This window comes from Microtus ochrogaster, chromosome 7 (genome assembly GCF_000317375.1).
Source record: "Microtus ochrogaster isolate Prairie Vole_2 chromosome 7, MicOch1.0, whole genome shotgun sequence".
NCBI classification, from domain to species: Eukaryota; Metazoa; Chordata; class Mammalia; order Rodentia; family Cricetidae; genus Microtus; species Microtus ochrogaster.
This window is the reverse complement of record NC_022014.1, coordinates 81,280,371-81,302,556: the sequence shown is the minus strand read 5'-3', so window position 1 is coordinate 81,302,556 and position 22,186 is coordinate 81,280,371. Positions and strand designations below refer to the sequence as shown.

The window sequence follows — 22,186 nt, the reverse complement described above, 5'->3', positions numbered from 1 at the left end:
GTAAAAAATATTTAAAGGTATTTCAGCAACAATGTCGAAGTGTAGTGTGGATATTATTTCAGCCTTAGCTTTACCATTCCCCCTGTGGATCAAACTGTGTGTTCTCTGTCATGGAGGAAAGTGTCTCCCTCAAATCAGGAACATGTCAATCAAGTCTTCAGGATGCATCTTCCAGCATCTATGGACTGTGGTCAGTTGGTGAGCTGTCTGTCAAGTGGCCAAGAAGGGCCTTATTTCCATCATGATGCTCTGGATATCACTCCTCCTTAGGAGGACTCTCTGAGGTCATGGCAGGGCTGTCTGTTCTTGCTACAGAAATGGAACCCAAGCTATACAGTGCTCATTCTGGGACACTTATGGTACCAGTAGTGGATTTCCTTCACAAAAGGAATATAGATAAGATCAGTCTTTATTTTACAATGTCACACCTGTGTCTTATTTTTTTTCTTACAAATATCAGTTGCTCTTCTTAGAAAAAAATAAGGGATGTTCATGGTGGCACACTCTTGTGATCTGGGTTTCCTGGATTGCAAGTTCAAACCCAGCCTAGATCAGTGATAACCTGAAGAAGGAGGAGGGGCAGGCAACCTAAAACATAGATAAGGCCTGCATAACGTTAATGTTTGTTTTGACACCTTGTTAACTTTGACTCTTGGTTTTGATGATAAAAGGGTTACAATTCTGCCTCATAAAGGCTTCTTCTCATCAGCCATGGGAACCCTATGGGTGCCAGGGACCAGAGAGACTTGTTAGGGAATGGGAACAGGCTTTGTGGGTGGGTATCAGTAGTATGCATCCCTTTATCCCAGAGTCTTCTATGGAAGATACAGTGCTTGGCTCACTTGACCCTGCTGATACAGTTTATGCTGCGGTAGAGTTTGACATTTAGTTAGTGACAGACATAAGACAGGAAAAAGTGACCCTTCATGCTGCTATAGTAATTCCATCCATAGTGTATTTTGTAAGCAATATTTATTTATTTTTAGATGCTAAGTAGTTGTTTCACCAAAATGTATCTGTAGTTACACTCAGTGAGTAGGCATGTAGAGAAGCCGAGCCACAGCCTCTGAGCCAGGCAGGGTGTGTTCTAGAGTCGGAGAATTAAGAATGGTAGTGGGACTGGGCAGTACGTGGGAGGCAGAGGCAGGTAGATCTCTGGGTTTGAGTCTAACCTGGTCTACAGATTGAGTTTCAAGATATCCAGGGTTTCACAAAAAAAAAGTGTATTTTTTTTTAAAAAAAAAAAAAGGTAGTGGAAGCACAGAATATCATAGAAATATTCATGACATTTAGTGTTGTGGCAAGTTGGCCCATGTTTGTATATTCTCACCTATCCATTGCGGGTGTGTGTGGGGGGGTAAAGGATTAACTATGTTTTTGGTCTTAATTGTTTGGAAACATGAAACATCTTGAGTCTAGACGCTGCATTAATGTTTGAGATATAAGTCAGAAGAACTACAGCTTGGTGTGAAAACACAGCTCAGCAGTGTGCTGGGCTGGCATGCGGTAAGATGACAGGTGTGTTAACTTGCCCCACCATGCAGCCTTCTCATTATCTACAAGCCTTCCAGAACATCATACTGCGTACCTTAAATATGCATAGTAAAATTTATTTTAAAAGCAAACTTGTGTAGGAACGCTCTGACACATGATATGAGTATGCGTTGTTTTCAGTGTCTTCTTCCCCTTGGCCAGTTTCTTACTCATTGCAGGGCCTGCCCTGATCCTGCGTGTCTACATCATCTGAATCACTGTTCTCAGGCCTTGTAACGTGGTCTGCTTTTGTAATGTGCCTAGTTATTTCAGAATGTACATGGGAGCTTTCTAACAGTTCCCATCCAGGCTCAGCACAGTGACTTCTCTACAAAGCTCCATTCAGCACTTGGCAGACATGTGTCTAGTATATGTGATAAATGCTTATATATTCCAGTGTTATGGATAGTTCCCGCTTGCATTTTTTTGTTTATTTATTTTATGTATATGAGTACTCTATCTGTATGTATGCCTTTATGTCAGAGTGATTTTACTGTAGATGGTTGTGAGCTGCTACCATGTGATTGCCAGGAATTGAATTCAGAACTTCTGGAAGAGCAGCCAGTGCTTCCAACTGCTGAACCATCTCTCCAGTTTGTTCCTGCTTGTATTATAACTAGTTTTGTTATGCATTTGAGACAGTATCTCTGTATGCAGCCTTGGCTCTCTGGAACTCACTAGATAGACCAGGCTCGCCTTGAATCCATACAGATCCACTTGACTCTGCCTTTCGAATATTGGGATTGTAGATGTGTGCTATTATGTCCAGGTATGGTGCTGTAACTCTATTTTTAAATTAATCAATTAATTAATCTTTATTATATGTGCATATATGTCTATATGAGGGTGCCAGAGCCCTTGGAACAGGGAATTGAACCCAGGTCCCTCTAGAAGAGCAGCGTATGCATATTTTTTTAAACCTCTGAGCCATCTCTCCAACTCCATGAGTAGATGCTGTAACTCTTAATATTGTCAGCTTTCAAGTTATATATTGCAATTTGGAAGATAAATTCATGATGTTTGTTTTGGTCATTGCTAGGGTTAAAGCCTGGCATAAGCTAGATGAATGTTCTTTCACGGATCCGCCTTCTTGTCTGTGTTGAATCTCTAAGTTATGTAGTCCAGCCTTGAATGTACTTTGTAGCACGGGCTTTAGACTTGTAGTCCTCTTGCTTCAGCCTTTTCAGTAGATGCCATTTCGGCCTGTACTGCCAGGACCGTGGGTCTTCTAGTTACTTGTTTAGACTGTGAGAGAGATGGTCTTGTTGTGTAGCTCATGCAGGTCTCCAGCTTATGATCCCCCTGCCTCAGGCTCATGAGTGCTGGAATTACAGTGGTACACCACATGCCTTGCCTAATAAGGATGATAAATTATGTAGTCACTTTCCTTTGAGCCAGACATGGGCCTTTAGGAGCTAATGTCTGTTTTAAAGATTGGAGAAGGGTTTCTTTATTTCCCTTTTATAGTTAGCAGAGTTGATGCTGCATTAGCCTTAGCAGAACAGAAGTCAGCAGAGGACATCATGGCAACACTCTGGGCTGGCCAGGGTTTCTGTTGCACTCCAGTGTGTAGGGCAGCTTTTGTCAGGCTCCCGGAGGCTGGGACTCAGGACTGCCGGGAAGTCATCCTAAATAGGGATAGTAGCTACTGTTTGAGTTACTCTGAGTCACTTTTTGGAAATTATACTAAGAATGAATCATTGGCTAATAGAGGTGAAAGTTGTGAAGGCCGAAAACAAGAGACTAAGGGACGGGGCTGTGAGGAGCTGTGGGGCAGGGGCAGTGAACAGGGCTGTGAAGTCCTGTCTTGTAGAGGATATGGAGGCTGAGAACCTGAGAAACAGGGGTCTAGGTTCCTGGGCTGATGGAGAGGACTGGGCAGGAGCTGCAGAGGCCCAGCCTATGGCCTGCTACTCAAGCCTGACTCTTCTTCGTGCCTCCATGCCTCGGATGGAGTCCATCTGTAGGCCCTGACATAACCTAGACATAAATAGAACAGGAATTTGACCCTTTTAGTGCTCAGCTTCCACCTCTCATAGCAGCTTCTCAGGCCACCCTGCTTCTGCCCTGGCTGTCTGCAGTCTGTTCTTATAAGCCAGCACCCAGGGTGCTCTGGTCACAAAGGAAATCAGATGTCTGCTCTGCCTAGAACAGAAACTGCAGGCCCCAAAACAGCCCAGGCTCCCCACAGCGCTCCAGAGGCCTCAGCCCTCTGACCTCACCTTGCATTCCTTCCTGCTCCCGTGGAACTTGACACTGTCCTGAGCCCCAGAGCACGTGTCCGAGAGTGGCTCCCACTCTACTTTTGTATAGTTCCCTGCTGTTGTCATTCCACACAGTGGAAATGCTGTGTCCATTTAGTCCTTGATGTCTCTACAGCCCACACCCACTGTGCTCAGGGACCCTTATTGGGTGAAACAGTAGAAAGATTATAGATTTGATTGATTTCTTTTTAAATGTGTGAAACTGAAGCTAGAACTGGAGTTAAAAACAAGTGACAGATTGCATTGTATGTTGTAAATATTCTATTAAGTCCTTCAAACCAGTAGGAGGGATGACAGTTAGAAAAAAGAACATAAGGTGTGACATCATTGCACAGAACAGAAGTGTTCTCACACTTAGGGAAAGACAAGCTTGATGGCAGTGAGGTCCATTCAGAGGTCAGCACTGGGAATGTCCCCACCTGTCAGTGCTGTTCAATGTACTTGTAATGTCCTACTTCTGGAACATAGGAAGCAGAATGACCTGTCCCACCCAAGTCAGGGTTGCCTGGGAATCAGGTCAAATGCCAGAAGGTAGAAGTATGGGTTAGGAACTGTCAAACAGGTTTTAAATGGTGCAGACAGGATTCATCAAGGGCAGAGGTTGGAGAGAACACTCAGCCTACAGGGTTTTCAGGGTTAGACAAGGCAGGCTATGTCAGTGAAGCCTAGAGAGGAGACTTGGTGAAAGCCACCAGTACTGCTTAGTTTTAACTGTCCACTTGACACTACCTGGACTCTCCCAAGAAGTGAGTAAATTGAGATTAGAGGGCTTGCTTAGATCAGGCTGGCCTCCGGGCATGTCTGTTGGGGATGTCTTGATTGTTTGTTCATTGATATGAGAGTTCCCAGTCCACTGTGGGTGGCACCATTTTATGGCTGTAAAGCTAACTGAGAAAAAAAGCAAGCAAGCAGACAGCTTGGGTATATTCATTTCTCTCTGCTCTTGGCGGTGGGTGTGATGTGACTAGCTGTTTGAGTTCTGCCTTGGCTTCCCTGAATTGATGAACTGTGTCCTGGAATTGTAAGTTAAATAAACTTTGTTTCCCCAGAGCTGCTTTTAATCAGGATATTTATCACATTAACAGAAATGAAACTAGGACACCACCCAGTGATGTCATGGCGGTGCTTTGTGGTTGTTCCCTTTTAAGTTGATGCTATTGCAGATAGCTGGCTAAGGAACTTCACAGTCCACCCTGGGAACACAGGGGAGCTTTGGATCAAGGAACTCTACTTCTAAGAAAGACTTCTAGAGAGAACTAGAGCTTTGTACAGAGCATGGGCCTAGGACCCTGATCTTGGCCCTACTTCAAAGTCTTCCAGACTGTGAATAGTGGAAACATGATATCCCTTTATAATCCTGGGAGGAAGTAGGGCTAGGGAGATGGCATAATTGATAAACACAAGAGTCTGAATTCCATCCCAACTCCCTGTTAAAGTCAGGGGTGGCAACATATTGCGTTATTATCAGGGGTTTTCTGGCCAGGCAGTCTGACTGAATCAGTGAGGGCCAGTGAGCACTCAGTGAGATACCCAGTCTCAAAATTAAACTGAAGAGCTGAGCTGGCTGTGTTGGCCCACATCTTTAATCCCAGCATTAAAGAGGCGGTGGTAGGCAGGCCTGTCTCTGTGAGTTTGAGGCCAGCCTGGTCTACACAGTGTGTTCTGGTTAGAGCTATCTAGAAAAATCCTGTCTCAAAAAAAAAAAAAAAGCAACTGAGAAAATGCTGTTATATTTGATGCACACCCCTGAACCCACATGTACACACACAAAAGTAAAAACGGGGTGTTTATAAACAGCATGCAAAAATAGTTGCTAACTTTCTGGTGTGTATACATAGATGTGTGTGACATGAAAGACACAGTATAACATCATATATATTGCATGCAAAAGAATTAGTCCAAACCCTACAGTGTCGTCTGTGTTTCACACTGGGGGAAGGATCAGACTGCCTGCTACTGCTTTTTGAATATGTTTCATGAACATGGTGAAAAGCACACAGGAAAGAGCATTCTGGTGTGGTGCATTAGGATTCAGGAAAGGAGTACTACCCAGTGTTATGGTTTAAGTAAAATGGTGCTGTTCCCCAAGTAGCCTGTGGGCCATGTGGCGGATCCAGGCTGGGAGCCGCATGGTGGGTGAGAGACAGAGATGGGGCAGCCAGTCTCATGAGGAGCTGCAACCACAGTGGGTGAGAGACAGACGGATAGGCAGACCATGCAGAGTGAGGTTGGAGAAGAGCAGAGAAGGGGGGGGAGGGGAGAGGAGGGGAGGGGACAGAAAAGGAAAGACTTGATACAGGCAGGAAGGAAGATCTGCCTGCCTCGGTGAACTGAGGAGGGAATGGGTGGAGCTTGTCTCTTAAAGGGACAGGCCATTACACCCTGTGCAATGTGCAGCTCCAATGTGGCCGCCATCAGAACAGCGGGGACTGATGCGCCCCAGAGTCCTTTAGCAAGGTCAAGCAACCTGACCCAGTCTGCAGGGCAGCAGAGGACAGTCTGTAAACTCAGGAAAGAGACCACTTTGAGTTCATCTTCCTTAGGAGGTAGCTTTCTAATTCTAGATTAGTGTTACTTGTCAGAATACATTAAACAAAGGTGCCCTTCTTCACAGATAGGAAAAAACAGTAGTAAAATTCACAAAAGGTCCCAATGACTATTGCAGTCTGAGGAAAATGGACACAGCCGGAGGCTGATTCAAACACAGTGTAAAGCAGAGCAGCCCAAATAGTATGATATTGTCACACAGACATGAAACCAAAGTGGGAACCCAGAAGTCACATGTCTGCAGCCAGTTGACTCTCAACAGAGGCAGTGGTGCCAGCAAAAGTGGTTATTCACATATAGAAGAATGAAACCTGACCCTGCCTCACCATCGTAAAAAATCAACTCCGGACGATCAAAGACCTGAATTATACTAGGAACTACAAAACCAATAGAAAAGCAGGGCGGTGCTGTAAGATGTTATAGGCAATGGAACTATGGTAAGATCCCCAGACAAAGGCCAAAACAGATCACGAGATTTTACCAAACTAAATAGCTTTGGAGAAAAATATTTGTGAACTGTGTAGAATATAATATCTGAAATATACAAAGAACCAAATAGAAGAAGAAACATAATTAAAAAGAAGCCAGCGACTGGGCATGGTGGTACCTTCCTGCACCTTAGCACTTGGGAGGTGGAGCAGGAAGGTCAGAGTTGAGGTCATTGTCAGCTACTAAGAAGTTTGAGGCCACCCAGACTACATAAGACTGTCTAGAGCAGATGGAAAGACAGCAGAAAACAAAGCAGGAGATCAAAGTAGACTTTTTAAGTTTCTCAAGACGGGGTTTCTTGGTGTAGCCACCTGGCTGTTCTGGAACTCACTCTGTAGACCAGGCTGGCCTTGAGCTCACAGAGATCTACCTGCCTCTGCCTCCCTAGTGCTGGGATTAAAGACATGTGCCACCACCACTGCCCGGTGACCTATTTGAAAGAAACAATACAAATGGCCGTAGATGAGCCAGGCATGGTGAAATAGGCCTGTGTGTAATTCTAGCACTCCTCAAGTATAGGTGTGTGTGTGGGTAGGTGGGTGAGTTCAAGTCAGTCTGGGCTATGTGATGAAGCTGTGTCTCAAGCAAACAAACAAAACCCCGAAACCCAGCAACAAAAATGACCAAAATATTTAAAATGCTCAGTATCATCCAATCGTCAGGGATATGTCGCAAAAAGTAGCAACTGTTGACTAGGCCGCAGAGGTGATGAGTACGAGCCTTGCAGCAAATGCTCTGTGGAACTGTTTGGCTGGCCTGAGTTATTGTTGTTGTTGTTGTTGTTATTTTTAACTTACTTACTTTGTTTTTGTTTTGTTTTGTTTTGTTTTGTTGAGACAGGGTTTCTCTGTATAACCCTAGCTGTCCTGGAACTTGCTGTGTGTAGACTAGACTAGCCTCTAACTCAGATATCTGCCTGCCACTGCCTTCTGAGTGCTGGAACTAAAGGTGCATGCCACCGCACCTGGCTTCCTGATTTACTATTATTATCATTACTATTATTTACATTGATTTGTTGTGCTGGGGTGGGCGGGTTGTGCATGCCATCTTGAGAATGTGGAGGCCAGAAGACAACTTGTGGAAGTTGTGTATCTCCTCCCACCTTTATGCATTCTGGGGTTCAACTCGATCATCAGACTATGTGTCAAGCTCATTGGGCCATCTTGCCAGCTCCACGTTTACAATGAGAAGAGTTGGGAGTCCCCAGTACAAGAAAAGACATTTAAGGACAAGGAGATCCATTACTCACCCTAATTTAGGAGCTAAACCTTGTATATATGGAATTTTTGATTTGAATACCATAAATGTGCAATTGTTACATGTAGGTTAAAGTTGCAGAAATGAGAATGGAGTTGAAATTGACTTCATATTGATTGGGAGTGTGGCCCTTGATTGTCTCATCTCTGGGCCCTGCCTTCTGCTTTTAGCTGGGACGTGATGGCAAGCTGTGGTGATTGCCATCTTTGTCACCGTCTTGTGGCTGTTAGTGTGCTGCTTCCTCACCGGAAGGTGACGGGTTTTAGGGGATCCTGTCACTGGGAAGACTTAGGAGCTGAAGCCGAAAGCAGCAGCTGCTGTGTCCTTGTTTGGGTGAGTGAGGACAGGGTGGGCCCTCCACTGAGCTGTTGTGATGACTCAGTGCTCTTTGACGTGCTAGAAGGTGCTTGAGCTTGACTTGAGGAACTGGGCGGTGACAGACTGCAGTGACGCCTGCACAGCCTGCAGGCTAATTGGTCCCCTTGTCACTGGCTGTTCCTCTGGTAGTCTAGAAGCAGCCCCAGCTGTCCAAGTGACTGGACAGCTCCCTGTAGGTGTTCCTAGCCCCACCCAACCACTGCCCAGGAAACTTTGCTCAGGGTACTGTGCTGAGTGAGTAAGACGCAGCCCGTCCTTCGTGGCAGAGCCCAGCCTGTGCTGCCCCGAGAAGCCAAACAATGGTTCTTAAAGAAGGAGAAGGGGAGGATGGTGAGTCCCAGCCCCAGACTAGATCCAGGTGGCCCAAGGTGGGTGGGATGGGCTTCTGAGGGTCTCCATGGACTCAACTGTGAGCTCCTGTGGGAACAACTTTACTGGACCTGTGTGGCAGGGTGCAGTTAGAGTCTGGTTTTTAATCCTGTTCCTTTCAGAAGATATACAATATGCTGAGTAAGACTAAGGTGTGTGTGTGTGTCTCAGTCAGAGGGAGAGAGGCAAAAAGAGTGAATAAATACAAGATTCTAAATGAGGTAGCAAGAGTCATCCAGGCTTCTACCAGCTGCCGCTTCCTGCTTGCTGACCATTTACTGTATCTGCTGAGCAGTGGGACTATAGCTCTGGGAACTTAACTCCCTGACACAGTGGAGCTGAGCTGGGAAGACATCTCCTGAGTTATGCCATCAAAATTCGGCTTCAATGGTTCTTGTTTTTCCTAAATGAAGTGTGGCCAGCGGAGAGGCTTCCTCTTTGTTGGCCAGGTGAAGACTGTTTGAAGTCTTGTGGTGTCTGTTGTGCTTCCCTCATCTTCCCCAACCCATGCTGTAAACAGAGGAGCTGTGCAGCTGCAGGAGCTGCAACACTGGGAGCCTCCCTGCTGTGCCTGCCTTGGCTCAGCTGCAGTGCTTCAGCCCTGAGGCAAAAGGGGGCAAGTGTGACCAGCTGCAGCCAGTGTGGGTACTAGAGCAAACCTAACATGGGGCTGGTTCCAGGAAATCTGGCTGTCTCTTTCACTTCCCTCTCCTGGCTTACTGAGCACACACTTGAAGTCTCGCCTTCAAAGAGAGCTCACCCTGGGCACTTTCCACGAGGCTTCTTGGAAAACTCTATTGTGGGTACTCTTTTTTTTTTTTTTTTTTGAGACAGGGTTTCTCTGTGGTTTTGGAGCCTGTCCTGGAACTAGCTTTGTAGACCAGGCTGGTCTCGAACTCACAGAGATCCGCCTGCCTCTGCCTCCCGAGTGCTGGGATTAAAGGCGTGCGCCACCACCGCCCGGCTGTGGGTACTCTTCTGAGTGAGAAGGTTATGCCGTTTTTATTGCAGTCCTTTGGATTTCAAAGAAGGTTGGTAATGAGAGCCGATGCCAGGCCAGGGTGAGCTGCCCGCTGCGAACTTTTTTTTCCAGAGGTGGAATTCACATTAGCCCTGGTATTATTTCTCCAAGGGAAATAATTTTGAGAGAAGAAGACATGGAATAAAATGCTAGAAATATCAGAGTGAGGCTGCCTAACCAGTGATCACTGGCTTCCATGTCACATCTCCATGGTTACTGGCTGCTAGGAAGTGTGGTATAGTAACTTTGAGCCAGAGGGGTCCTATGTAGTTGGCTCCCCCATTGCCTTATAGGCTCTAAAGTGTATCATCAGTTGCCCTGAGTGTGGGTGCAGGCCAAAATCCAGAGCTGGGGTGATGGACCTGGAGCAGGCCTTAGGGCAGAGCTTTAGGGGCAGTGACTGAGGGGTTCAGACCAGCTCTGCTTTTAATGAACAATCCTGAAAAGCCAGTGCCCCCATTTCCCAACCTCCTTCTAATGTTTCCTGTTTGGAACAAAGGGGAAGAGCGTTGCCCTTTTAACCATTGCTAAGGTAGATTCCCGAGGTGTAGCCACAGACGCAGGATGGCATTTATGTGGGTGTAAAATGGAAGAGAACCAGTGGAGTTTCCTGTGGCAAGTCCCTAAGGTCCCCGAGGAGGAGATGTTCAGAAGGCAGGTCCTTCCGCTGTGCACATCAGCTGTGCTGCTTTCACATCCTTCTTTTAAAAATTATTTCTCACATTTACTTACCTTTTTTTTTTTTTTTTTTTTTTTTTTTTTCTTGACAGGGTTTCTCTGTGGTTTTGGAGCCTGTCCTGGAACTATTTATGTGCATGAATGTTTTGCCTGCATGTATGTACATGTAGCACATGTGCCTCTGGTGTCTTGGGATGTCAGAAGAGGGTATCGGATCCCCTGTAACTGGAGTTATACATGGTTGTGAGCCACCATGTGGGTGCTGGGGTCAAACCTGTGTGCTCTGGAAGAGCAGCAAGTGCTCTAACTGCTGAGCCATCTCTCCAGCCCGGTACCCTCCTTTCTTATCTGTACTTAAATAATTGGTTGTTCTCCAGCATCTTGTGTTTATTTGCCCAAGTGAGAGTTACCAATATAATTAATTGGGCACTGTTTCCTTAACTGCCATAGGTTTGTTTCTAGTAGATTAGCTATTTGAGCTTATCTGTTTATGTGTAGTCCCTCTTGATGTGTACCCATGGCCCTCCACAGCAGTCACTAAGCCCTCTTCCTGGGTTCTCTGGGCCCAGTGTTCCCTAGGCCCTGATTAGTGATGTGCCTACCATCCTTAAGGTTTCTTCTGTCACTTAGGAGTCACCATTCCCTTAAGTCCTGATCTAGCTGGCCCCTCTGCAGCATCTTGGCATGTCCTTAGCATGCACAGATGCTGTGTCAGGTTGCTGCTGCCACAGGCTTGCCTGCCTCTCCCCACTGGCAAGGCTGAGTCTAGAGCTATTTAAGTCCCAGCTCTAAGCACAGGCTGCGCCTATGGCAGATGCCCCAGCAAATGCTAGCTAGATGGATCTGTAGGTTTCAGTAGGAGAATAAATTGCTGAGGACCAGACAGGGACCAGAATATGAAGCAGGCTGTTGGTGTTGGATCTGTACCTCATTGAGGAGCTGTCAGGAGCGGTTCATCTCAGAGAGCAGTTTAGACCTGAGCTAAAAAGACTCAAAAATGTCTGAAGCTTTGAGGTACTACAAGGGTATCAAATAGTATTATTTATAGGAAAACACACCAAATAGAGTTGCATATAGCACCTCTTGACTAAAATACTAGGTTTTCAGTAACAGATAAACAGTTCACCTTGATGTTAACTTGGCCCACAGCAGCATCCTTGGTGACCTGTGTCCTGGTTTGGAACAAGTTGTTTGGTAGTTGTTAGAAGGAAGACCCAAGGTGCTGTGGATGAACACGCCAGGTGCTTCTCCAGGTGACACTTGTTTCCATCTCATTTTTAAGCAGAGCATATCTGACTTTGTACAAAGCACACATCAAGGCAGGAAGACTGTGCCACCATCTGCAGTTACAGTGTTGAGGGCTTCCCTCTGGTTTGAGCTTTACAGGCCTCCCTGTGGAGCACAGCAGCCACAATTGCACCTTTTCTCCTTAATGAGGAGGTGGGGCAGAAGCAAGGGCCTGAGGCCTTCTGCCACCTGCCACATTTACTTGTGTGGAGTATGAAAGCTAGGCTAGCTGCAGGCACCCAGGACCAGTTAGAAAGGAGGTCTGGGGAGGCAGAAGGTGGAGCCAGAGTTTAAGAGTCCAGTATCGGTGGGAAGAAAGCAGACTTAGGTCTTGGGTATCAGGAGTCCTGTTGACTTTCAGAGTGGTCAGCGAGGACGAAGCTGGACACTGCAGAGGAGCGGCTTGAGGCAGCATACTTCTGTTCTCAGCCAACATCCTAGGGCCGCAGAAACTGCTGAAATGGGGTGGAGGTTGTATAGTTTGCTGTTGGCTGCATCGAGGATGGAGAGCTAGACCTGGAAATATCTGGAGTTCCCACCTCTCATTTTCCCTTTGGACCTTGACACCCTTCTGAAAGCAGCTTCACTGAACATAGTGTGCTAGTGTCTGCTCGTCCGTCTGTCTCCCACTCAGCTGTACTTTCTTCTTAGGAAGAACGCCAGGGAACGCTGCTTCTCCTGCACACCCTCCCAGGGTCTTCAGCCTCGCTTAAGCATTTTGTGTGGCTCCAGCCCAGCGCCAGGGGTCACTAGCAGCTGTGCAGTCAGACTTCCAGAGCAAGAAGTACCTTTGCAGTTATCCAGCCAATTCCTGCTCAGCACTAAAACAACAGCCATTGCCTTGGCTCCCAGGAGAGCAGGTCTCTGAACACAGACAGCCAGGAAGAAGTGGACTGCCCCTGCCGATGTGACCCCTCTTGTCTGTGGAGGTTATCTGCTACCATTTTGTTTCTCCTGCCTTGGTATGGCAGAGAGCTATGGGGGCAGGAAGTCAAGTCCTGCTCCTTGCAGATGGACTGCTGTGGAAGGACCCACCCAGTACGTCCCTTCCTTTCTTGAGAAAATAAGGAAGTCATATTTTGCCTCAACCCTGTGTTTCACACTTTACAGAGGACGGACTCATAGAACTCAACTTCTGACCTCAGAGACGTGAGTCTCTTTTGAGGGTCAGTGTTTGCTCTGACCCCATTCTTAGTGCTCAGTATTCTATCCCTGCCTTACTTTGAGTTAGGATTCTGAGCAGCAAGCCCATATGAAAGGTTATGGTGCTACCACAGCAGCGTCCGGGTGCCAAGCAGGCATTTCGCTGACAGTGAACCAGAGCACATGAATGTTCCTAACATAGAGAAGGGCTCCTGCTCTGCCTGGCAAAGGAGCCAGTGGCTTTTTTGCATTTTCCCTGAGGAGAAGCCTCAACAGCAAAGATTGCATTTCCTGTGGACCCAGCTCATAGAACCATAGCAAAGGAAGAGTTAAAGCATGCAGCTTCTCTGTGGACCTCATTTATGTGGTGCCCGCTGATGGTGCGGGGTTCACGTGTCCACCAGGCACACATTGTACATAAGGAGGAACCTGACATAGTGCTGCCTGATGCCATTATGTGTTACTCCTGGCACCTCTAGAATACCTCATTCTCGTCACTATGTACAGTACTGAAACTTTTCAACTTTTACCATTTTGATGTTGTTGTCATTGGGAAACACTAACTAAGAATCCAAATTTAGGGACTGGAGAGATGGTTCAGAGGTTAAGAGCACTGGCTGCTTTTCCAGAGGTCCTAAATTCAATTCCCAGCAACCACATGGGGGCTCACAATCATCTATAATAAGATCTGGTGCTCTCCTCTGGCCTGCAGGCAAACATGCAGTCAGAACACTACTTTAAAAAAAAAAAAAGAATCCAAATCTAGCTTGAGAAGCAGAGTCATATTTTCAGATGGAAAGACCTGTGTGTTTAAGGTGGCACAGAAAGCTGCACCGCGCCAGCCGTCTGCACTGCTGGTAGTGCGGGCTCTGGCGGTCCGTCTGCTTTTGTTTGCACTTCCTAGGATAGGTGAGCTTCAGCATGTCCCAGTTCTTGTGCTTCCTCCTCAGTCTGTCTTTTACATCCTACCTTGGGTCTCAGAGACACAAGTCTTGTCTTCCAGTCCCTCCTCTGTACAGGGCCCATCTAAGAGCAGCGCCTGAGAACACTTGTGGATGGAGCAGAGATGAAATCTGCTCCCACCCCCTACATTGCTCTGGTACCTGCAGCAGAGGCCAGAGGCCTGGGCCTCTGTGGCTACTCCTCAGCCTTGGCCTCCTGCTAAGCTACAGTGACTCTAATGGGCCAGCAGTTGGACTTGCTCTGCTCAGGGAGTTGGGGCTCCACCCAGTGTCACCATTTATTCCCGAGCTCCTTTCAGACTTCAATCCTGCTGCCAGGACTAAGAACAACTCCAAAGAGTGGATGTCTGGAACTCTTCTGTGATGCTCTAGTTAGGTTTTTGGTACCTCAACACGTTAGGTCATCTGGGAAGAGCAAACCTCAACGGAGAAATTGCCTCTATCATATTGACTAGTAGGCAATCTGTGGACATTTTCTTTTTTCTTTCTTTTTTTTTTTTGGATTTTCGAGACAGGGTTTCTCTGTAGTTTTTGGTGCCCGTCCTGGGTCCTGGAACTAGCTCTTGTAGACCAGGCTGGCCTTGAACTCACAGAGATCCACCTGCCTCTGCCTCCCGAGCGCTGGGATTAAAGGCGTGCGCCACCACCGCCCAGCGACATTTTCTTGATTAATGATGTGGGAGGATCCACTGTGGGTTCCATCCCTACACACGGTCCTCTGGTATATAAGAAGTAAACTTAGTCACCTGTGGGAGCAAGCCAGTGAGCAGTGTTTCCTTTAGGCGTCTCTGTGTGTATTCTTAACTTGGGTCTCCCTGGCTTTACTCTGTTATGGACTATAGCTGTAAGCTAAAGGAACCCTTTTCTTCCCAAGCTGCTTTTGGGCATGGTGATTATCTCAGCAATAAAACCCAACTAATACATGTGAGGTTAGGGTAGAAATACCCCTCTCAGCTTTCAGGCCCTTACTGAGTGAAAGTCGGAGAAGCTTTTCATTGTTTCTGTGGCCTTGTTGGAGAAGTTTTTCATTGTTTCTCTTCTTACTAAAGAGTCTCAAAGCATTTTAAGTATAAAGAATTTCAGATCCTCCAGGACCGGGAGGTTGGAGTTATGCCTGGGCTGGGACTTTGTGTTCATTGTGTTCTTTAGTGTCTTAGGTGTAGAGAGCCTGAAGGCAGCACTGAGCATCCTCAGTGAGCTGAGGGGCCACCAGGACACTTTGGTCTGTGCCTGTCTCATCAGAGGCCATCTTTGCTCCAGCAGACCCTGGGCCTGAGACAGGGGTGGGGGGCTCGTGGGTGGGTTTCGAGTGTTAGAGTCAGGTAAGAGAGGCAGTCGGAGCCACCAGCACCAGTAGGCCAGGAAGCACCTTCTCTTTATGACACTTGGAGTTTTAGCCATCCGTCCCTGTTCTCCTCTCTGGAGCTGGAAGACCTCCAGGTCCTTTTCTCCCTGGCGCCTCCTTGCTGCTTTTGCTTTTCAGCTCAGCTCAGCAACAGTGGAACCCACTGTCTCAGCTGGAGTCAAAGTTACTAGCCCATTCCAGCTTGCCTTCCAGACTTTTCCCACTTGGGCCACCCTTCCGCCTCTGTTCCACCCCCCACCTCACCCCTGAGTCTGGGCACTCTTTCCTTCCTGGTGAACTCTGGCTCAATGTCAATCTTGGCTCTTGTATAGAGTCAGTTTAGACTAATGTGTGCCTGCTGTCTAATTCTTCTTTTTGTAAGAAACACAGTGGAGCCCTATCTTATCAACTTTGTATCTTCCACAGTCACTAATAAACCTGATTGGTTTATTGTTATAAATAATTGTTGAATTATTAGTCTAAGAAAATAATTTCTTAAAAACTTCTGTTTTCTGTGTCTGGATTCCTGTGCTGCAAGCAGGTTTTTCCCTGTTTTGTTTTGTTTTCCTGGTCACTGTGCTTTCATAAATTTGGTTGTACATGGATTTATTTTAGCATCTTTTTTCTTTAGGTATGGGAGGGACTTGGTTTGCAGCCTTTCCCCCTCCTTCTGGCCTGCTGGCTCCCTATACCTTCTAGTTTGTGCCTAGAGTTGAGTTCATACAGGCTTTTGCTACCACATTCATTTAGCATGGGTTCCAGCTGAAGGTGACCAGTCCATGAGTAAAGCCAGCAGAAGATCCACTTAGTATGCATGTTGGAAGCGGCCACATAAGGGAGAGCCATGGAGAGCCTTGCACATTATGGGTGAACACCTGGGGAGGGGATAGGTCAGGATTCACCTGCTGGGGTCTTTCAGTCCCCAGAGTGTGCACATACCTGTATAAGAACAGCACTGCCACCCACCTCAACAAGGCAATTGTAACACTTGGGACTGTGAGAAGTGCGGACGGACATAATCAGTGTAAGGTACTGAGCGTGGAGAGCGTGTGAGTGGGCCATGGCTAGTGTGATACAAACAAACCTGCTAATCCTGTAAGCTGAAGGTTGTCAGGCGATGCCATAAGGAGATACACAGGTGATCAGGGAGTCTCCCTGGAAGAGGTGGGTCTGTGGAGTGTGGGGATGAGCCTGCTAGGAGGACGCTAGACTCCTCAGACCTGGCAGAGCAGGGAGAGTGGATGCTCCACACAAGTGGCTGAGAGACAGGAGCCTATGACTGTGTCCAACAGGATTCCCTATCCACATTTCATTGAAGACTTGTAGGCTTTTGCAGCTTAAGGCAGACACATCATAAGTGATTTAGGATTTGTGGCTGATTTTAGAAGACATGGGTTGGAACGGAGAACACAGTGAGGGACAGATGCCTGTGGAAAGAGGGGCAACCTTAGACAGTGGTTCCCTAGTGCAGAAGGCTATAAGGAAGAGAAGCCTGGGGTGGGGATCCCCTATTGTTATGTGTCTAGAGACATGGTTCCTAATCAGAGTTGTCCAGGGACTCTCAGCAATATCTGGAAACATTTTGGTAGTCACACCTGGCTGAGAGAGGGTTGCTATGGCAATGGAAAGAGGCCTGGTAATCTAGCCCCTTCTGGCTTCCTTTTTGTTTCCTTTGGTAGCCTCAGGTGGTCCCAGAAGCACACAGGGATGAATTCCCAGCACCTAGTGATGTGTTCTAGATGGCCTTGGGGCCCAGACTGAAGAACTGGCCTAGGGCAGTGGGGCGTTTTCAGGTTTTTCTCATTGCTTATTTGGCTACTTGTTTAAATGGCCACCTCCTCCCTTCATAGTCTCAAGCGATGCCTCCTGGTGTGTCCGCAGTCACGACGTGCCTTGTTGCCCCTTCAACGTTAGGCCTGGACCCTTGGAGTTTTTGTCCTGGGCTCTGGGTCCCACTTACCTTTCCTAGTAGGTGTTCTTGTGACCCTTGCACTCCTTGAAGACTCAGAGACACTGCTTGTGCCTAGGCTGTATGTAGCTGTGTTTCTTGTCACCAGCCATCTTATAGAATCATCCCAGAATCAGTCTGCCTGGCCCTGCTACCCAGGGCACTTAGCACATGTGGTTCCCCTCTGGTGAAGAACGCCTGGGTGCCAGCATACACGAGCAGCAGAAGAAAGAAGGCTGCAGTATCCGCGTGGAGGTGGAGGGAGGAGATCCTCCAGGGGTGGATCTTGTAGAATGCTGCCTCTCAAGACCCTCCCAGACGGTATGTAGGAAGGGCAGACTGGTCTGCCATAGGACTGCCACGCAGGCTGAGGTTATGCCACATGGGTGACAGATGTTTGACACCCAGACCCGTGTCTTGTGTGAGAAGGCGGAAGGGTCACCCTCCTCCTGGAGAGAGCAGCCATGAAGCTTTGCTTCTAAGAGGAGAGAAGGCAAGCACAGCCTATGAGCAAACGTGAGCCGTGCCTCCCCTCCCCCAGGAGGCCAGGAAGAGGGTAGCAGGAGGGGCGGTGTGATTACATTCATGGAAATGAGCCTGCTAGAGAGGAGCCGTGCTCGAGTGTCAGCTGCTGCTGCATCCCCGGGGCTGCGCCAGCCTTCCCCACCAGGCTCCGCTCACTCCCGCCCGCTGTTTGGCCATTCGGCTTTTGTCTCCTCTGGACGCCTCCTCCCCTGCCCTTGTGTGCTGGCACTCAAATGCTGTTCTTGCTCCAGCTCTCCCTGCACCCAGAGCTGGGAGAGCTCTGAGGAGCCTGGGCCTGTGGGGTTGCTGTACAGATCCACCTTGGCCTCTGACATGAAGAACTACAGACCAGCTGAGGTTTTGATGTTGCTGCCCAGGGCTTGACAGGACACTGGGGCCAGAGAAGAGGGGACACGCTGCTGGTAAGATTCTAGTGGGTGTGCATGGAACCGGTCTGTAGCTCCCCCGTTTTGCCTAGATGTAGCCTCTCCCACCCTGCACCCCATACCCTGCAGCAGGCAGCAGGAGCTGACGTGTGCCGCTGACTCTGCATGTCTGTCCTTGGATTCCCATCCCCTGCTCTCTCCTCTCAGGGATTTTCCAAGGTGCTTCTGGATAGGTATCCAATGATTTGTTGTTGTTTCTTCTTGGGCTGAGACTTAAGAGCAACCCAATAACCAGTTCCCAGTTCTGGCTTTGATGAGGTTAAAAATAGGATAGCAGAAAACAAGGGGCAAATTCACAGCCAGATTGTCTAGATCTGCCCACCACCTGGGGTTTCTGCTGACTCGGGGGGGCCTTTGGACCTTCCTGGTTGGGGCAGCTGAGGTTCTAGCAGAACACACCAAGAAGAGCAAGATTTGACCCTAGGCCCTTTCCAGCTGCTCATCAGGGAGAAGGCTGGATGAAGTATGCAGGAAAATCCAAGGTTGTTTATACAAGTCTTTATAGGACTGGTGTGCAGTCTTTAGAGAGGAGGAAAAGTGACAGAGAAATAACTTGTGAAAACCCCCAGTCTGCTCCTGTTCGGGATGCACAGGGGGTGTGGTGTCCCAGCTGTGTAGTGTGATGGTGGCTGCAGCTGGCAGGCACCAGAATGACAGGGCTTAACCCAAAAGATAGTGTCCTCTGACCCCCAGAGGAGGGAGAGCTCACTGATCTGGGTTCCTGGGGGAGTAGGGAACTCTCCGGCTGTCCAAGAGCTAAGAACCCCAGTGCTGTCCGGGAAGGGTCCAAAAGGTTCTTCCTCACCTAGGGGTTCCAGCTTTGTACAGTGTAGAGAAAGCTGGGAGCCTGGTGCTGAAGAGAAGCCGCTGCGAACCCTGGCCGTGTCACTGCTCCTGCCTGGGGTCTCTCAGCTATGAGGATAGCTACTTGTTTGTTTTAATAAAATCACATTTTTATAATAAAATTTGATGGCTTAGTTCTTGTTACTGCTTTGAAATTTGACCTCATTTTCCTTTAGTGAGTTGCCTAAATTATAGCACTCAAAATCAGTTTTGAGTTCTAGGATTTATTGGATAAATTGTATTGATTCTCTTCTCTAAATGATAGTAAAATATCTTCCTTTTATAAGAATGTTCTTGGAGCCTTTAGAATACACATTCCTATTTCATGTCACACATGAGGAAACTGGGGAAAGGAGGTCATGTTTTGCCCAAGGTCACAAAGAAGTCAGTGAAGTCCTGGCTGGTGCTGGGCCTCCTTCCTCCCTCCTGTCCCTGAACAGTGTCCCCTCTGAACTCAACAGGCAAGGTTGAGGCAGAGGCTCTTGTTAAGGTATTCATCAAAGGAGCTGTCCCTGAGCCTTAAACACAGAACAAAAATCTTCCCTCAAAATGCAAAATGTGACAATAAAATCTTTAATACCCTTACTTCTGAGCAGAGGCCTGGGTGGATTTGCCTGGAAAGAATGTAGACTCTAGTGTGTAAATGTCCACATTGGCAGTTTGCCCACCACATCTGTCTCGGAGGCCATTCGTGCTTGCTGCATGTGTATTCAACAAGCCTGTGAGTACATGAATTTTTTTAAAACTCATGTAGTGCAGGAGGGTAGTGGATAAAGGGTGCTCTTTCAAGAACCAAATCATAGTAAAAAAGGCTCTAAACCGGAATCAAGAAGTTAGAATATGATTGTTAAAATTTTTGTTTATTTTTATTTTTATTTTTTTTAAATATTTATTTATTATGTATACAATGTTCTGTCTGTGTGTATGCCTGCTGGCCAGAAGAGGGCACCAGACCTCATTACAGATGGTTGTGAGCCACTATGTGGTTGCTAGGAATTGAACTCAGGACCTTTGGAAAAGCAGGCACTGCTCTTAACCTCTGAGCCATCTCTCCAGCCCCCTTGTTTATTTTTAATTATGGCAAAATTCATATAACATAAAACTTACCATCTTAACCATTGAAGCATACAGTTAATGGTGCTGAACAATAGTGGTGTATCCATCCCCAGAAATGTCCCCAGAAAAGGTTACCACTCTGCCCCTGTTAATCTTCCCAGCCCACCCTCGCCTCCCCAAACCATCACTACTCTGTCTCTGGGGGTACGAACCAAGAACCCTTAAGTAAGGGAAATCTCACATTGCCCATCTTGTGATTGGGCATTTTACTGAGTGTCTTCAGGTTCATCTGGGTTATAGTGATGTCAGAACTTCCTTCCTTTTAAACCCCTACTGGTGTATTCAGTTTTAGAGAATTGCGAAGGTTTGACTCAGTAGGAAGGAATGGGATTAGTTCTCTAAAGCTGGCAGACTCCACAAAGGTGTGATGGGAATTTAGCACACTTCAGACAGCACGTGTGTCACTAGGTCTCTGACTACGATCACACGCCTTTCCTGTGTCCACCTTCATCCTTCCATCCTGATCACTATCCCAAGGACTGGAAACAATTCTGGCTTTTCTATGTGGCCCGGAGCATCAGAGCTGTGGGTTTCCATCTTTTGCTGTTACCTAAAAGATTCTTGGAAAGTAGGTTGCATTCTCCGTCCTTCTGAGTGACTCGGCCCCTTCACTTGTGAGTGGAGTGAGGGAAAACAGACTCTCAAGACAGTGTAGCAGTGATCAGTAAGAAACTTGGTCCTGTCTTTGAATCTGCAGTTGCTGGCTTCTATGCCAGCCCCTCCTGCCTTGCCCCCCATTCCCTGTGGTTTCTGACTCACCGCTATATAGGCTTAGGGATGTCACTTTTCTCTGTGCTCCACTTCAGAGGGTTCCTTCAAGAAGCAGCCTGCCAGTTTACTGTTTGCCGAGGGACACACACTGATGAGATAGCTTGTTTTGGGCCACATAGCCAATGAGTATGGACTGTGGGTGATAGGACCAAGTGACTTATTCAGTTTCTGCTAAGCTGTTGGGTGGGTGCAGCGCCCAACAGATTTGGCTCACATTAACATGCATTTCTAAATTGTCCATGGTCTCTAGATCTTCTCTGGGCTGATGTTCCTCCAGGAAGGGAGAGTCTGCCGTCCAGCAGGGAGCCAGCAGTAGTTGTAGGTAGGATGAGCATCAGTGGTATGTAGGCAAAAGAGGAGGAGAGTGAGCTGGATCTGTAGGTGAAGGGACCTGGCTCAGCAGGGTGCCCACTGAACCAGCTGTTCCATCTCTTTTCCTGAGCCGAGGGTTACAGAGAGATGAGCAGCTGCTTAGAATTGGTGTGGCCCCAGAACCTGAATTCTTTCTAGTGCTTGCAAACTTTTGAAAGTGTAAGTCCCTGGGGTTTCCTGGGTGAAAAAGTGATATAGGCCCCTGGAGGGGACAGACCCTGGCCTCGTTGCTGAGGTTACACTGGCCAGGTTCACTCTGGGGCAGACAGTTGATGGGTTGGTGCCTTGCTGTGGCTGGTGCTGCTGGCCTTCAGGGCTTCTCACACTGTGGGCCCTGTGGGCCTCACAGGACATTTCAACAGCAGCTTCCTGCGTTTGTGCTCTTGGAACTCGGAGAGCCACTGTCCTCTGAGAATGGGTGCTTGCTCTTTGGGGTGTGGGAAAACTTGGGCTTGATTTTACCACCTCTGTAGCTCTTTAGGTTGCCGGAGGTGAGCCAAAGACAGGGAAGGGGTGGGGAGAAGGAGAGAAAGGAAAAACCCATGTACATGTTCATTCCAGGTCTGGATAGGAAAGGTAGCTTAGCAGGAAAGTTGCATGGAAATATGGGGGAGCCCTGCGGCCTGGGTTTGGGGCTATTACCATGGCAGCCATGCTTTGTCTATTTATCTTTTTCACGGTGAGGAAAAGGTGAGCCCTCCGAGAAGACCCATTTCTTGGTTACTCTTAAATGTCTCCCTGTAATACTGCATTAAATGGGGGACTCTGTGGATGCTGGTTAATAACTATGGTAATAATAATGGCGGTGGTGGCACATGCCTTTAATCCCAGCACTCGGGAGGCAGAGGCAGGCGGATCTCTGGGAGTTCGAGGCCAGCCTGGTCTACAAGAG

General features: G+C 47.7%; 1 protein-coding gene across 3 annotated transcripts in view; it reads left to right on the top strand.

Annotated features, from left to right (window-relative positions):
• The window catches only part of Cyth1 (cytohesin 1), an 83,049-nt gene that overhangs the window by 28,828 nt on the left and 32,035 nt on the right, over positions 1-22,186 (top strand). Inside the window, exons 1-2 of one of the 3 annotated variants that reach the window (XM_026780266.1) lie at positions 17,475-18,168; positions 19,632-19,756. The exons of 1 other annotated variant lie outside the window; for it this stretch is intronic. In XM_026780266.1, the coding sequence (XP_026636067.1) occupies positions 19,738-19,756 (19 nt within the window). In that variant the 5' untranslated portion in view covers positions 17,475-18,168; positions 19,632-19,737. Of the gene's footprint in view, positions 1-8,774; positions 8,799-17,474; positions 18,169-19,631; positions 19,757-22,186 lie in introns of those variants that run through there. One more of the 3 variants, XM_013347633.2, reaches the window with a different exon arrangement.